At 36.6% G+C, this 13,482-nt stretch overlaps 2 protein-coding genes across 3 annotated transcripts; one reads left to right on the forward strand and one right to left on the reverse strand.

The window, feature by feature from the left end:
• The first annotated feature begins 822 nt into the window (after positions 1-822).
• Positions 823-5,665, forward strand: LOC143740614 (uncharacterized). Its single transcript, XM_077232584.1, has 4 exons — positions 823-1,213; positions 2,499-2,653; positions 3,492-3,579; positions 3,817-5,665. Exons 1-4 carry the CDS (start codon positions 940-942, stop codon positions 4,686-4,688), a joined length of 1,389 nt encoding a protein of 462 aa, XP_077088699.1. The 5' UTR covers positions 823-939; the 3' UTR covers positions 4,689-5,665.
• A 1,152-nt stretch (positions 5,666-6,817) lies between these two features.
• On the reverse strand, positions 6,818-13,045 carry tox4a (TOX high mobility group box family member 4 a). 2 transcript variants are annotated; one of them, XM_077232608.1, is made up of 10 exons: positions 12,964-13,045; positions 12,164-12,284; positions 11,971-12,030; positions 11,540-11,842; positions 11,120-11,365; positions 10,686-11,036; positions 9,225-9,305; positions 8,401-9,135; positions 7,609-7,760; positions 6,818-7,502 (listed from the first exon to the last, which is right to left on the reverse strand). In XM_077232608.1, exons 2-10 carry the CDS (start codon positions 12,266-12,268, stop codon positions 7,445-7,447), a joined length of 2,091 nt encoding a protein of 696 aa, XP_077088723.1. In that variant the 5' UTR covers positions 12,269-12,284; positions 12,964-13,045; the 3' UTR covers positions 6,818-7,444. The 2 variants fall into 2 exon arrangements, with proteins under 2 accessions (XP_077088723.1, XP_077088713.1); XM_077232598.1 differs by lacking the exon at positions 12,964-13,045 and having other exon boundaries at positions 12,164-12,860.
• Positions 13,046-13,482: the final 437 nt, after the last annotated feature.

The following is a 13,482-nucleotide window of genomic DNA, read 5'->3' on the forward strand; positions in this document are numbered from 1 at the left end:
ATCATTTAGTCCGCTTAAACCCCACCTTGGCAAGCTTGCGTTCATCTGCCTCCCTTTTTTTGGTGCAATCCCCACATCACAAAATCCAATAATAACTGACCCATAGAACCAAGTCCCTGCCCTGCATTTTTCCTTTTTACAATAATCCATTATACTTTATGTAGGCCTTTATCACAATACAGAAGAAATTATCTTCTGCTACTTCTGTTTCATCACAACTTTAAATACCTGATGCGTGTAATTTTGTCATTTTTTATATAAACATTATAAAAAAAGATAAAATATGCAATTTAATTTATGTATGTGTATTAATGTGTTTTGTATATAAAATAATTGATGTTGCTGTATGACTTTAATTGGTGGATACAGTCCTTTGACATGGGGTACACACATTGATGTTTCATTTTATCTATATAGGTAATGAAGCCCATAGTTTTTATTTTTTATTAGTTTATCAAAAATATCAAATTGGCTTTACAACAAAAACATAGGATAGCCTATGTGGCTCATTTTTCACAGAACATCAAAAGGTTTGGGAAATGTGCCATGTATTAAAACCATCTACAATTCAACTAAACTCGAATTATATTAATTGTTTGGTTTATTGTCACTCTGGCCACATAGTATTCCGTGAAGCTAAATATGGCTTTAACATGCATTTCAACAAAATGCAAACATTAAAAAATAGATACTCTAGCAAACAACCAAATGATCCATACCATCATATGACAACATTTTTTCAATCAACATTCCTATGTAAAGCGATGTCAGGATTTGGCGCCACCAGTATTAATACGTGCTACGTCATTGTGGAATGTCAGCAGACACGCCCATTACTTCCATCTTAGCCATGTGGATAGTGACCACAAACGACTGCACGACCGATCCGTTTGTTTATGCATTATAACTTAGATTTTGCATGTTCAGACCGAGAGCAAAATGTCCCAGTCCGTGTCCAGGTTTCAAGCAGAGGTTGCGGCCGTTATGGAGGTGTTACTGAAGGTGGCCGTCGTGGAGATAACGAAAGTTTTCGAAGGACGCGCATTGGATTCCCATGGCTGCACGGTCGACAGAGAAGCTCAGATTAAAGAAGATCTGGTGTTTGTCCCTGACATCAGGGCTCATATGGAAAGTGCATTGACTAATCTTTCGGACAAGATGGTTTGTAGCGTCGGTGTGCAAGTGGGAGAGACACTGCTGTCCAACCATCATGGTATGTTTTTGCGTAAACAACAGCCACTTCTCTAGCTGTGTGCATGTAGCTTGGGTTTACTTCCACATTTGTTGAATTCAACAGGAGTAGACCGGAAGAAGGCTGTCGTATATGGCAAGCCGTTTTAATATACATTGCTTTAAAACGATTTATCTGTTTTTATGTTACCGCCGGTACTTAATTTTATACTTTTTAGTATATTGTAGTTTAGTTATAGATACTACTCGTATACTTTCATCCTCTTCTGCTATTAGTCTCTATACCAGTAGAGTTTCGTATTTGGTTAAAATTTAACAGGCTATAAAATAAAAGTACTAAAACATAATTACTGTTTATAATAAAACTGTTTACTGTACACCAAACATATAACCTGCAGAACATGATATATTTGCAATAACATTTCTAGTGATATTACATATTATTAATGATACAGCAATGAAGAGAAGTACTTGAATTAAGTAAATGTATATTGATTTGTTGTAGAAAAACTGCGAGACACGTCTGAACACACTATATCTTTTAAGTATGTCTAATTGTCTATATTTATTCAGTCTATTCGTGATCTGACGATGTACTCTAAACTGAAAGACATGAGCAAATAGTGTCTAAATCAATAGATACGAGTCAATATTTGGAATAAGTACTGCTAGCTAATGAATAGTTAAATATTGAAACGGAAAAGTTGATATTTTAATTGGTTAAAAAAAAACAATAGATAATGGAGTGGTTTCCTTTCTTTGTTTTTTTTAACCTTTTTTTGTGTTGAGCACCCATTGAGCGTTTTTTTTTTTTTGCCTGTTAGATGTGCACAGTTTGTGTTGAATTGTAAAAATAATAGTACCCTAACATAAAAATAAATACTATTTAGTTGTAAGGAATAAATGTTAAAATGGTTAAAATTATTACAATACCATATTTTGAAAAGTAGTTGCAGCAGTAGTGCTGATTGATATTTCAAGGTTGAAGTCCACCTTGCTTGGTTTTAATGCAAACAATGCAGTTTGTTGTTCCTGTGTCTTGTCATAAAATAAGAACTTATAATCATAATATTTTATGAGCCTGTTTTTATGAACGGTTTTTATTCACCTGTCCATGCAAAATTGAGCTGGTTCTCAGACTTCTGCTTCTTTCAAACGTAAAAGTTCAAATGATTGACAATGTGCTCGTAAGATCCCAAATAATGGGCATTTAGAAAACTAGCAGTACTGTAATAGACACAGACACAGACATAGTGTTTCTAAATTGCAATATGTTGTGTTCTCTCCCACCCCGAAACCCTATTCAGATCTCTGTGTGTCCACTGAGAAAGACAGGATTTATCTGCAGGATTCCATAGGAGAGGAGGGGCTTTCTCCATCTGAAAGTCTCTGCAAGGAGTCTCCAGAAGCAGTGGATTTGCAATGCATGGTTGACCTTCCATGCACAATCTTCAAAGAAACTGTAGGTGGCGCTGATTTTTGACTTTGTCTTATTCGATTTCTATCAACTAGAATTTGTTGAAATAATGTTCATTTTGCATTTTAAAGATATTGTATTTTTTTTTAGTAAGTGTTTGACTAAACTTGAAATTGTAGTTGTGATAGTCCACATTCAGACTAGTGTTTTGGGAAACCCAATCAAATGTAATATTATTATTAAATGAAGACAGAAATATATTACTGTTGTAAATTGAGATTGTACTGTGAAATAAATGTATATTTGCTAATTATAATAATTTATTTTACTCTAAGTTACAATAGTAATATTTGTCTTATAAAACAATTATAAATAAAAGATAAAAAAATATATATTCACTTTCAAAGTTCAAACCCTCAAGCTATTTAACATTATGAATGCTCAAGCTTTTATTTTGGTAGTAAACTAGGGAAATGCTGTAGACATTTGTCCTAAAATAAATGTTGGAAATTATGCGACTGTAAATAAAGTAAATCGAGCTGGTCGGAGATGCTGAAAACACTAGATCACAAGCTGCCAGTGTTTTCAATCTGAAGTACTTCAGCGCATGAGACTATACAGTTATTTAATTAAATCACAGCTATATTGCAATTATCTTGCAACCCCATTTATTTTAATGTTATATTGGATAATTTTGGTATAATTAACTATTAGCTTTCCATTTACTCACAAACCCCCTGCAGTTCCCTTACTAAAACTGACCTAGAGAACAAATAGATATTAATATGAATTTAAATGCTGAAATATAATGCACCAAATATTTGCAGAAATTCTATTTATTTTACCTTATTGACCAAGTCATATATTGTTTACTCTTTTTCAGGAGATTGGAGTGGGGAGAGGAGACGGCTTAATTCATGACACCCCATGGACAGATAACTTGAAGAAACCAGAGACAATTCAGGAAAATGGTATAAAGAAACTAGACCAGCTTGATTCATAATCCTTTATATTTAACTGCATAAGCTGAATATATAAAATGCCATTTTTCTTCCTAATCTATCCAGAAATAAACTGATTCTCAAAAAAAGTAAATGCTTTATTTAGAAAAATATTAAACAAACTTTGACAGTTTTACAAAAAAATCTCAAATTACTACAGAATGAAAACAAATTTCTTCCTTTTTATGCATTTTTGTGGTCTATTAGGTCTTCAAGGACTTGATACTCTTGAGGAAACATCTTCACACTCTATAATAGATCCAGAGTCTCATCTATTCAGCTCTGTTCTAGGTAACATTCCCAGTGCTGAACTTTCCATTGACAGTATAAACCAGTGGGACCATGGCCTTATGGAAGTAAATTCTTCGCTGTCTGTAGAAAGGTCACCTCACATAGAACCTCCTCAATCCAGCAAAACCCTAGTGGAGGACACTGAACTCAGCCAGGCATCAGGTAATAGTGCTTTGAATGCAAAGAAGGTGCGTTTCGAGCTGAGCCAAACGCCTTTCGATTGCAAACTGTTACGGCCTTGTTCTGTGCAACTTGTGAACCTACTGATGCTGTCAAGTGTGCAGAGGGCGAATGGAACCAGCAAAAAATGCTTCTCTACACCCAAAGATCTACGAGCCCACCAGCGTGTCCATACGGGACGTCGGCTGTGCTGCTTTAAAGACTGCGGGAACGGCATTTGGCGCCTGCAGGGAGTCCTCTCACAAGGGCATGCTCATGCCTGCAAGATCTGCGGCAAAAAGTTCAAACGCAAGAAGATCCTAAAGCGTCACGAGCGCTTTCATACAGGCGAAAAGCCGTATTCCTGCAGAAAGTGTAAAAAGACATTTGCCCTGCGGAAAAGCTTGCGAAGGCACGAGCGCTTCCACACTGGAGAGAGACCTCACGTCTGCCCACACTGCATGAAAGGCTTCCGTCTCAAAAACAATCTCAAGGCTCACCTGCGCTTTCACTCTGGTGAAAAGCCCTTCATTTGCAACCTGTGCTCGAAGGGTTTTAGGATCCTCAAAAACCTTGAGAAACACAGACTCACTCATTCGGTGCCAGTTAGCTTTCGAACTCTTCAGTAACAGAACAAATGTTTTGTGTGGCCTAAACCAAGCGCCATATTTCTACCTCGCATCAGAACCACTGGATCTAGCCAGTAAATCTAGCACCCAAGTTGACGCACAATAGCAGGCAGGATATAGGAACATTGGGGTGACTCATTTTATGTCTTCAGGTTTCATTTTTTTTCTCCTTGATCTCACATTGTAAATGTTTTTCTCATGTTGATTAGGATTGTTTGTGGACAGTTTTCTTCTGTACTAATCATATACACGTCTTTGAAAAACAAGATTTGTTTTCCAGTAGTTTCATGCCACTAAATGTAAAATATCCAGGGCATTAGAGGGTTCAGTCCTGCAGTCCAACACAAACAGATTTGACTAATTATTGCTTGCTGTAAATACTTATCATACTTATATGATGCTTTTAAACTCTTTTATATGTAAAGATGACTTTTTAACAATCTGGACCTTTTTAACAAGAGGATTTGTGTGTGTGGTTGAACACTGGAGATAATTGGATGCTGCAGGATTCACAGGGGTTTATATGTCCTTGTAATAATTTGTAAAGCAACATACTTTAGAGTATTGTTAACTACTTGTTTAGCACGCTTTGCTCACTTTGAGCTAAAATGCTGTTAGTCACCATTTTGCTCCCATTTCCACTTTCTTTTACTTGTACTTTTTAACATTTGATGTGATCTCTTTGTATGGACCAAGCAAACATTTATCAGAGAGACTATTTTATAAACATGCTTTTTTTGTTGTTTTATCTTTACCTTTTTTTGTACAAAAACCTTACGCTGTCAATCACTTGATTTTAGTTCGATATTAAAAACATGTAGTAACATTTGTAGTAGCTAAGATTTGTGAGTTTATAGCAAACTAAAGAAATTGTTTCAACCTTAGCTTTTGCTATACATCCTTTTTTAACCATTCCTCTTCCTCATAACCATTATGACAAACCTATATAGTTTCTTTTTGAATAAACAATAACCTCATATCTTTGTTTAACGGGTTGTTTTTGTTAAAAAGCTCAAGCATATATATATGTATTTTCTTGCTGCTGGAGAATATAACTCAATAGAAAGATTATGAACAATGATTTCCAAGAGCTGCAGTCAATTGAGAAACTTTACTAAAGACATACAAATTATTCCACATGTCCAATAACAAAAGTTTGAGCAGTTCAATGTAAAAACATGCCAGTGAATTTTCCAACCAAACCTTGTTTTTCTTATGGACTGGGAGATGCAAATGTTTCCTTGGACTTTGCAGTAATCTTTGAGAGTATTTTATAGAAGAGATGACAATAAAAACATTTTTTGGGGCTGTTGAAAGGACAAATACTTTTGTAGAAACACTACACATTTTTAAGCAAATTTATATTTTCAGCCTTCTTTAAAAGTAACCTAGATCAGTTGTTGTGCAAGATCAGGGTTTCCCGAAATGGGGTTGCTAGTGGGACTTCAGGAGTTGTTGAAAGCAAATAATCAAATCGTCAAAAGTTTAATTTAAAGCGGCAGTCCGTAACTTTTGGCGTTCTAGCGGTTAATATACAGAACTGCATGAAACCGGAACTACTCATCTCTGTTTAAGATGAGTCACGCAGGTACTGGGCTACTCCGCAGCGCTGCTGACCTGAACCAGTCTAAAATGGTCAGAATATAAACACTTATAGGTGTACCGTAGTGATTCTAGATAAGACAAAAATACCGATTCATTATGTAGTCGCTCATTATATATAATATATATATATATATATATATTTTTTTTTTTTATTATACATTTCAAACATTTTTTTAAATCTCAGGGGGTACTTTTTAAATTAAAGGGGACAAAAAAAATTGTGAATGTCGTATAATACATCCTTGAACATGGCCAAGAAATGCCATATTTTGTTACTGATTTTTTTTTTTAAAGCTTGCGACTTGTAAAAGTGCTCTCTATTCAGCCACATTTATGTTTTTCAGATTCAAAATTCTTACAAACTAAATTGACTACATACTTGTCAGACATTTATAATAAAATAATATAGCCTATGTTTCTACCAGCAGGGCAAAGCAGGGACTTCTGCAGTTTTTGTAGTGCACAGACAATCATTTGAGTGTCACATTAAAAGGGGTACGTTTGCAATGAATTCTGAAACTTAATCCATTTTGGCTGCCTTTTATTAATACTTGAGTAATTTCTGTAACACAATCTAAAAAAGTCAGCAAAACCTCATAACTAAGGCAAAAAGATTTTACACAAGAGCACTTGTGAACACTGATCTAAGACATTGTCAGTACAACACAAGAAAACTGAAAATATAATAGAATTGCAGACTGATTGCATTACTGTTTGAGGTGCACTAATACTCTTAAATTTGTCAACATAATCAAAATGAATGCATTTGAAAATAATACAATGGTTCAGATTTGTCTCACTTTAACACATTAACTAGTAACATACATAAAAAAATAAAATAAACCAATGGCCCAAAACTGAGTGGAAACAATACAAGACAAAGAAGAAAAACATTATTCACTGTACGTCCTTTTCTGACAGTTTCAACTAGGAAAACAATTGTCAAAACATATTGATATTCATCAACAGTTGTAACAAAGACATAATTTGTCCTTTCATAGAATGATTTTTTCACTGCCATTTTCATGCCTTAGATATTTACAACAAAAACACTAAACTTTCACTAGTAATTCCAGTAAAATTCTGTTGTGTTATTATAAAAGACACATCCAGGCATGCTAAGACCCAGAATCAGGAGGATTTTGTTTCATTTATTTGACAGTGGCCGAGTTCTGGCTCTTGATTGAACACCAGGCCATGAAAATATCCCTGTTAAGAAAGTAAAAATAGGGACGGTTAGTAAATGGAATCTGAAAAAAAAAAAAAAAAAAAAAAAAAAGCACCTAAAAAAAACAACAACAAAAAAAAAACACACCTGCAGTGTGTGGCCACACATTCATTGCTGCAATACTCCTTATCCCAGTCTCGACTGTCCACAGCCAGGTTTGTGCATCCAGCGCGAACACAGAGGTTCACAGGAGGAGTGGAAGAGGAGACCGCAGGAGCAACATTTACCTCCATCTCCATCTGAAAAAGCAGGATAAAACAAGCAGATTTGCACACTGAATAACTTTGCTGTGTACTTGTGTTAGATCTCTAGTAGTTCTTGTTTGTTCTTTGCTTAGTGATAAAAAGAAGTTTGAAATACCAGCACAGCGGTATACTGGTAGTGAACATAGATTAATATGTAAATACAATAACAAAATAAAAAATAAAAATGACAGCGGCGAGAAAACAGTTAAGAAAGTATCTGATCATAGCGATGTGGATATGTTTGCAGAAGCTCTGCAATTCCACACTATTCAACTCATGTCACATTAAATTATATAGCACTTAGGTTAAATAGAGCACATTTATAGTATTAAGCATAAAAACAGTGTCAGACTTCAGTTAGAATCTTCAAAAGCGTCAAAGTGGTAGTTGCGTAGCTGTCAATGGAGGGACAGAAAGCACTGAGATTTCATCATAAAGATGTTCGTTTGTGTTCCGAGGATGAACTAAAGTCTTACAGATTTGGAATGACATGAGGGCGAGTAATTAATGAAATAATTTTATCCCTTTTATATTACTCATTACTTAACTGTTATAATTACACTGTAACAGGGACATCTTGAAATAAAGAGTAACCACAGTAGCTCTGTTGATGTTAATTATTGAAAAAACAAACCTCTTCGGGTTCCTCCGTCAGAGCCTCATCCGCCCCAGTGGCCAACTCCTCTTTGGGCTCTTCCACTTTCACCTCAACAGGGGCAGGATGTGCTAAGGCTGAGATGGTGGATGAGGAAATAACAGGATTGGCACTTGTTGCTGTAGTAACAATAATTGGCGTGGACAGGTCAGAGTGTATTGAAGCGGGCACAATCTTTATCTGAAGAGGCGGTGGAGGCGTAGCAGTGACAGCCACAGAACTTCCTGCCCCTCCACGGGGTTTGGCCTGAAGAGGCGGCGGGGCTTGGGTTTGTACCATCTGTTGCAGACGTGGCGGAGGTGGGGTGCCCTGCATCTGCTGCAGTGGTGGAGGCTGTCGTCCAGCAGAAGCCGGATGCACGGCTCGTACTCCAGCCGGAATCACAGTCACCATGGACGTGGGGATCTGGTGGAGCTGAGAACCTCCCTGCAGCATCTGTTTGGAGATGATGATTTTTGTGACAGTGGGAGTCGGGCTGGGGTTAGGGGTTAGGGGCTGGCCGATGGCCAAGGGTAGAGAACCCGTGCGGGAACGGGTGGTGACTTGAGGCAGGTCAAGGATAATATTGGATGCACAGATATTGGTGATGGTGTTCTGCTCAGGGATGGGGGTCAGGCGTGGACGGGCAGGGGCAGCAGGAGCAGGAATGATGGGTGCAGGACAGGGGACAGAGGGAGGAGTGGAAGGAGCGCTATCCTCCACCTCAGAAGATGGCTGGATAAGAAATAAAGGAAAGCAGGTATAATATAAGAAAGCAAATAAAAAACAACTCACAAAAGAAGAACTAGAAACAATTCACTCACTCTTGAGAGTTGATTTGCTCTGTAGGCTGCTAAAGCTTTCAGATAATCTTTCTTAGCTGCCTCGGTTTTCCTCTTGTAAACCTGCAAAAGTTCATAAAAATAAAAAATGAATGAAAATGTACTGAATGTACCATTTTCAGATTCAATTCCTTAACAGTTATATTAATTATTTTAATATTTTGAAAGAATATTTTGAAAAATAAAATGCAACTCCATTGTCAAATTATGAAATACTGTTAGAAATCTAAAGCAATTCCAGCACAATGTGTGTCTACACAATTTTTAATGACTTTTCAGTCTTTTTACACAATTGCAATTACAATAATTGACCTTAAGTATATACAGTATAAGCCAGTGGTGTGAATTTGGGGTGGGACAATCTATTTATCCAACCAATGGAATGTTGAAAACAGTTGTGCTCCTTAATATTTTTGTAGAAACCATGATAACTGTTTCATTCTTAAAAGGGATAGTTCACCTAAAAATGAAAATTGTCATCATTTACTCAGCCTCAAGTTGTTCCAAGCCTGTATGAGTTTCTTTCTTCTGTTGAACACAATAAGATATTTTGAAGAATGTTGGCAAGCAAACAGTTTACAGTGGCCATTAACTTCCATAGTAGGGAAAAAAAATACATTCAATACTATGAAAGTCAATTATTAAATATAGTTACCTTCAAAATATCATCTTTTGTGTTCAACAGAAGAAAGAAATTCATACAGGTTTGGAACAACATATGGGTGATTAAATGAAAGAATTCATTCATTACCCCTTTAATAAATAGAAAATTCAAAAGAACAGCATGCGGTTTGTGTGTATATACATTATCTCACGAAAGTGAGTACACCCCTCACATTTCAGCAAACATTTTAGTATATCTTCTCAAGGGACAATACTATAGAAATGAAACGTGGATAGATTTTAGAGTAGTCAATGTGCTGCTTGTATACCAGTATATATTTACTGTCCTCTGAAAATAACTCAACATACAGCCATTATTGTCAAAATAGCTGGCAACAAAGGTGAGTACATCCTAAGTGAACATGTCAAAACTGTGTCCAAAGTGTCAATATTTTGTGTGAACACCATTGTGATCTTGCACTGCCATAATCCTCCTATATAGGATTACAGAGGACAGTAAATATATACTGCTATACAAGCAGCACATTGACTACTCTAAAATATATCCAAGTTTAATTTCTATAGTTTTGTCCCTTGAGAAGATGTACTAAAATGTTTGCTGAAATGTGAGGGGTGTACTCACTTTCGTGAGATACTGTGTGTGTGTAATATATATATATATATATATATATATATATATAACATTTGTAAATGAAAGTATTAATTTATTTAATAAAAAACAAAAAAAACAATGCCCCCAAATCTTTGAATAGTTGTGCATATTTTAATTGCATTGCACTTTTTGCAAACATTGTCAGTCTTCAAAGTACTATACTCCACCTGTTTTTGCTCTTCTCCCAGGCTATCCCACATGGATGCCACTATCTTGGACACCTCTCCGAATGTGGCATTGGGGTTCTGGCCCTTAATGGCTGCCTGGGTGTCTCTGAAGAACAGAGCATAGGCTGACACTGGCTTCTGTGGTTCATTGGGATCTTTTTTCTTCTTTCCTTTTTTGCCTCCCAGTGTTGCTCCCGTGTCCACTGTGGTCAAAGGCACCATGGCCGGCTTACCTCCAACTCTCCTCACCACAGCTGGAGGAGCAGAACAGTGCTGGGTGGAACCCGTCAAGTTGGGGAGGTGCGGTATGATCGTCGCAGAGGCTGAGGAGTAGTCTACCAGCATGGTTTTCTGTAACAGAAATAGGGATAGCTTGCAAAATGGAAAAAGAAAGTAAATGTGCCACAAATCAAGCCCATCACTGAAATACTCACTTGTCTGAAGTCCTCCATGTCTTCATCCTGCAATGAACCAGCAGGAGATGGTGTGGTTGACAGTGGTTGGTCAGGTGACTTGGCTCCACCACCAAGGCTGAGCCCTAATTGAGCACTTAGATCTGAATGGTCTATGGTGGTTAGCTGATTGTGTCCTAAGAGACTGTGGCTCATATCGTTTATTGGAACATCAATGGTCATGGAGGAGGAACTATTAAAATGGGAGCCAACAGAATGGCCGAGATCCTACAAAAAAAAAAACAAGACAAGAAGACAAAAAAAATCATTATCTGATGTACCAATCTATACTTTACTCAAGATCTGATTACATTAACAGCAATTAAAGTGCCCATTCTAACAAGCTGAAAGCAAGAAAATAAATTATCACTGATAAAAAAAATAAAAATAAAAAAAACTTACCACACCCAGAGTTGAGCTCAGTAGTGCACTTCCTCCCGGCTGGTTAATCACACTCAAACTCAGGTGCTCTATGCCCTGAGAAGACGGATTCATGAAAGCAGAGGCAAAAGAGGGATCATTCCCCCCTGCTACAGTATTACTGGCAAGACTATTTCCAACTCCAGGACCCCTTGAGCTCTCAGCCTGTTCGGCCAACTCTCCGAAATGGGCCTCCACATCCTCTATGGTGAGCGCAGAATCTGGATCCAAGGAGATTGGGATTTCAAACTCTTCATCACCCAGACAGGGTGTATGGAATGTTTTCTATAAGTAAAAGTAAATGCATAAATATAATGATAACACAGAAACACACACACACACACAATATATATGTGTGTGTGTATATATAAAATTGAGTTAACCCAGTTAATTGTGACCAAAAGTAGCACTACTTCAAGAAAATGATGACCAGGTCCACTGATGGTCAGGTATGACTCATTGGCACCTGCAAACTAATAAACAGAGGTTAAGAGGTGTATTATTTACTTTCAGACGTATTGATCACTACATGACATGCTGTAATTTAAATACAAATATACGTTTTCTATTCAACTAAAGATGTTTACTACACAAAGTCAGATTTACCTTGTTCACTGAATCATATCCATTGTAAGACGAGTTTTCCATAAACTCAGAATCAACATGTTGACCAGTCCCGTCAGAGAGATCCGAGTAAAAATTCAGATCCATGAGGATAATATTAAGACTAAATAAATAGATAAATTGGGTCTTTTGATATCAGAGAAGAGGTTGATCTTGTAACAAGCCAAGAGCAAAAAATGAAAAAGCAAAAAACAAAGTCATCTAAGAAAAAAAATACTATTCACTAAAAGAAAAGAAGCAAGAAACACAACATCTTGTTCTCGGTATTGTCCAATTTTATATGGTATGTGTTGCTCGGCTGAATAATACCAGTAAACTTCATTACACGATCCCACACGCAGCGCAAGTGTTACCAGATTAGTTAAAAACGTTTATTAATAGGCTTACCAATTCAGCCAGCTAGCAGCAGCTAACGTTAACTGGCTAAGTGGTGCTAGTTCACAAAGGTGTTGCTGTTAAACCCAACGTGAGGTTTCATTCATATCACAGGCCTCTCGGAGAGACTTCTGGTATATTTGCTATATGTAATATCCAGCGTTTCATTGCATAACACAATAAATTGTATATTCTTAATATATATTCAAATTGATTTAAGAAAGTTTGTATTAGAGTTGCACTAGCAAAGACAGTTGCTGCCAGTGTAAAAATGGACCGATTCGATCGGTGCTCTGTTACGTTTGTCTGTTTACATTCACAAGTCACATTAATCGCACTCCGATCATAGATTTATTCGTAGCTCATACAATTAAACCTTTTTCCTAAAAATACTTAACGCGACTCACGTTGTCTCTAGTTGGTTATACACCTTACGTTTAAATAAAAGTTCTTCTGTTTTGAGCCTTCACTCTCTACAACCAATTCGACAACCACCACAAATTATTTTTTCCAGAGTGCAGCTGATTGTCACATAGTAGCCGTTACGTTTTTCAGCGAGGATCAAACTAGACCAATCACAGTCTTTTATGATTACAGGGGAATGAACCTTATTTAATTATTTCATAGAGACGAAAGCAAATTCTCACAAGTGTAACGTTACTGTTGTTTTCAATAGGACAAAAAATGGCTGTTATTTGAATGCACCTCAAAAGAGAATATGGTTACGAATTACAAGTCCCTTTCATATGCTTCGCATTGGTTAAAAAAAATTAAATCGAAACATATGGACGGATTTCTACATCATATAACTACTCTGAGCTGCTAATGTTTATATTTTGCCATGTCCCTGGGTGCAATGCATACATTTTCCTCTAAGAAAATGTCTAACAAATAATTGTTTTTTCTTGTGAATGTTTTAGTAAATT

The sequence above is a fragment of the Siphateles boraxobius genome, unplaced genomic scaffold (assembly GCF_051911475.1).
Source record: "Siphateles boraxobius isolate OS27281-9 unplaced genomic scaffold, OSU_SipBor_1 1, whole genome shotgun sequence".
Lineage (NCBI taxonomy): Eukaryota > Metazoa > Chordata > Actinopteri > Cypriniformes > Leuciscidae > Siphateles > Siphateles boraxobius.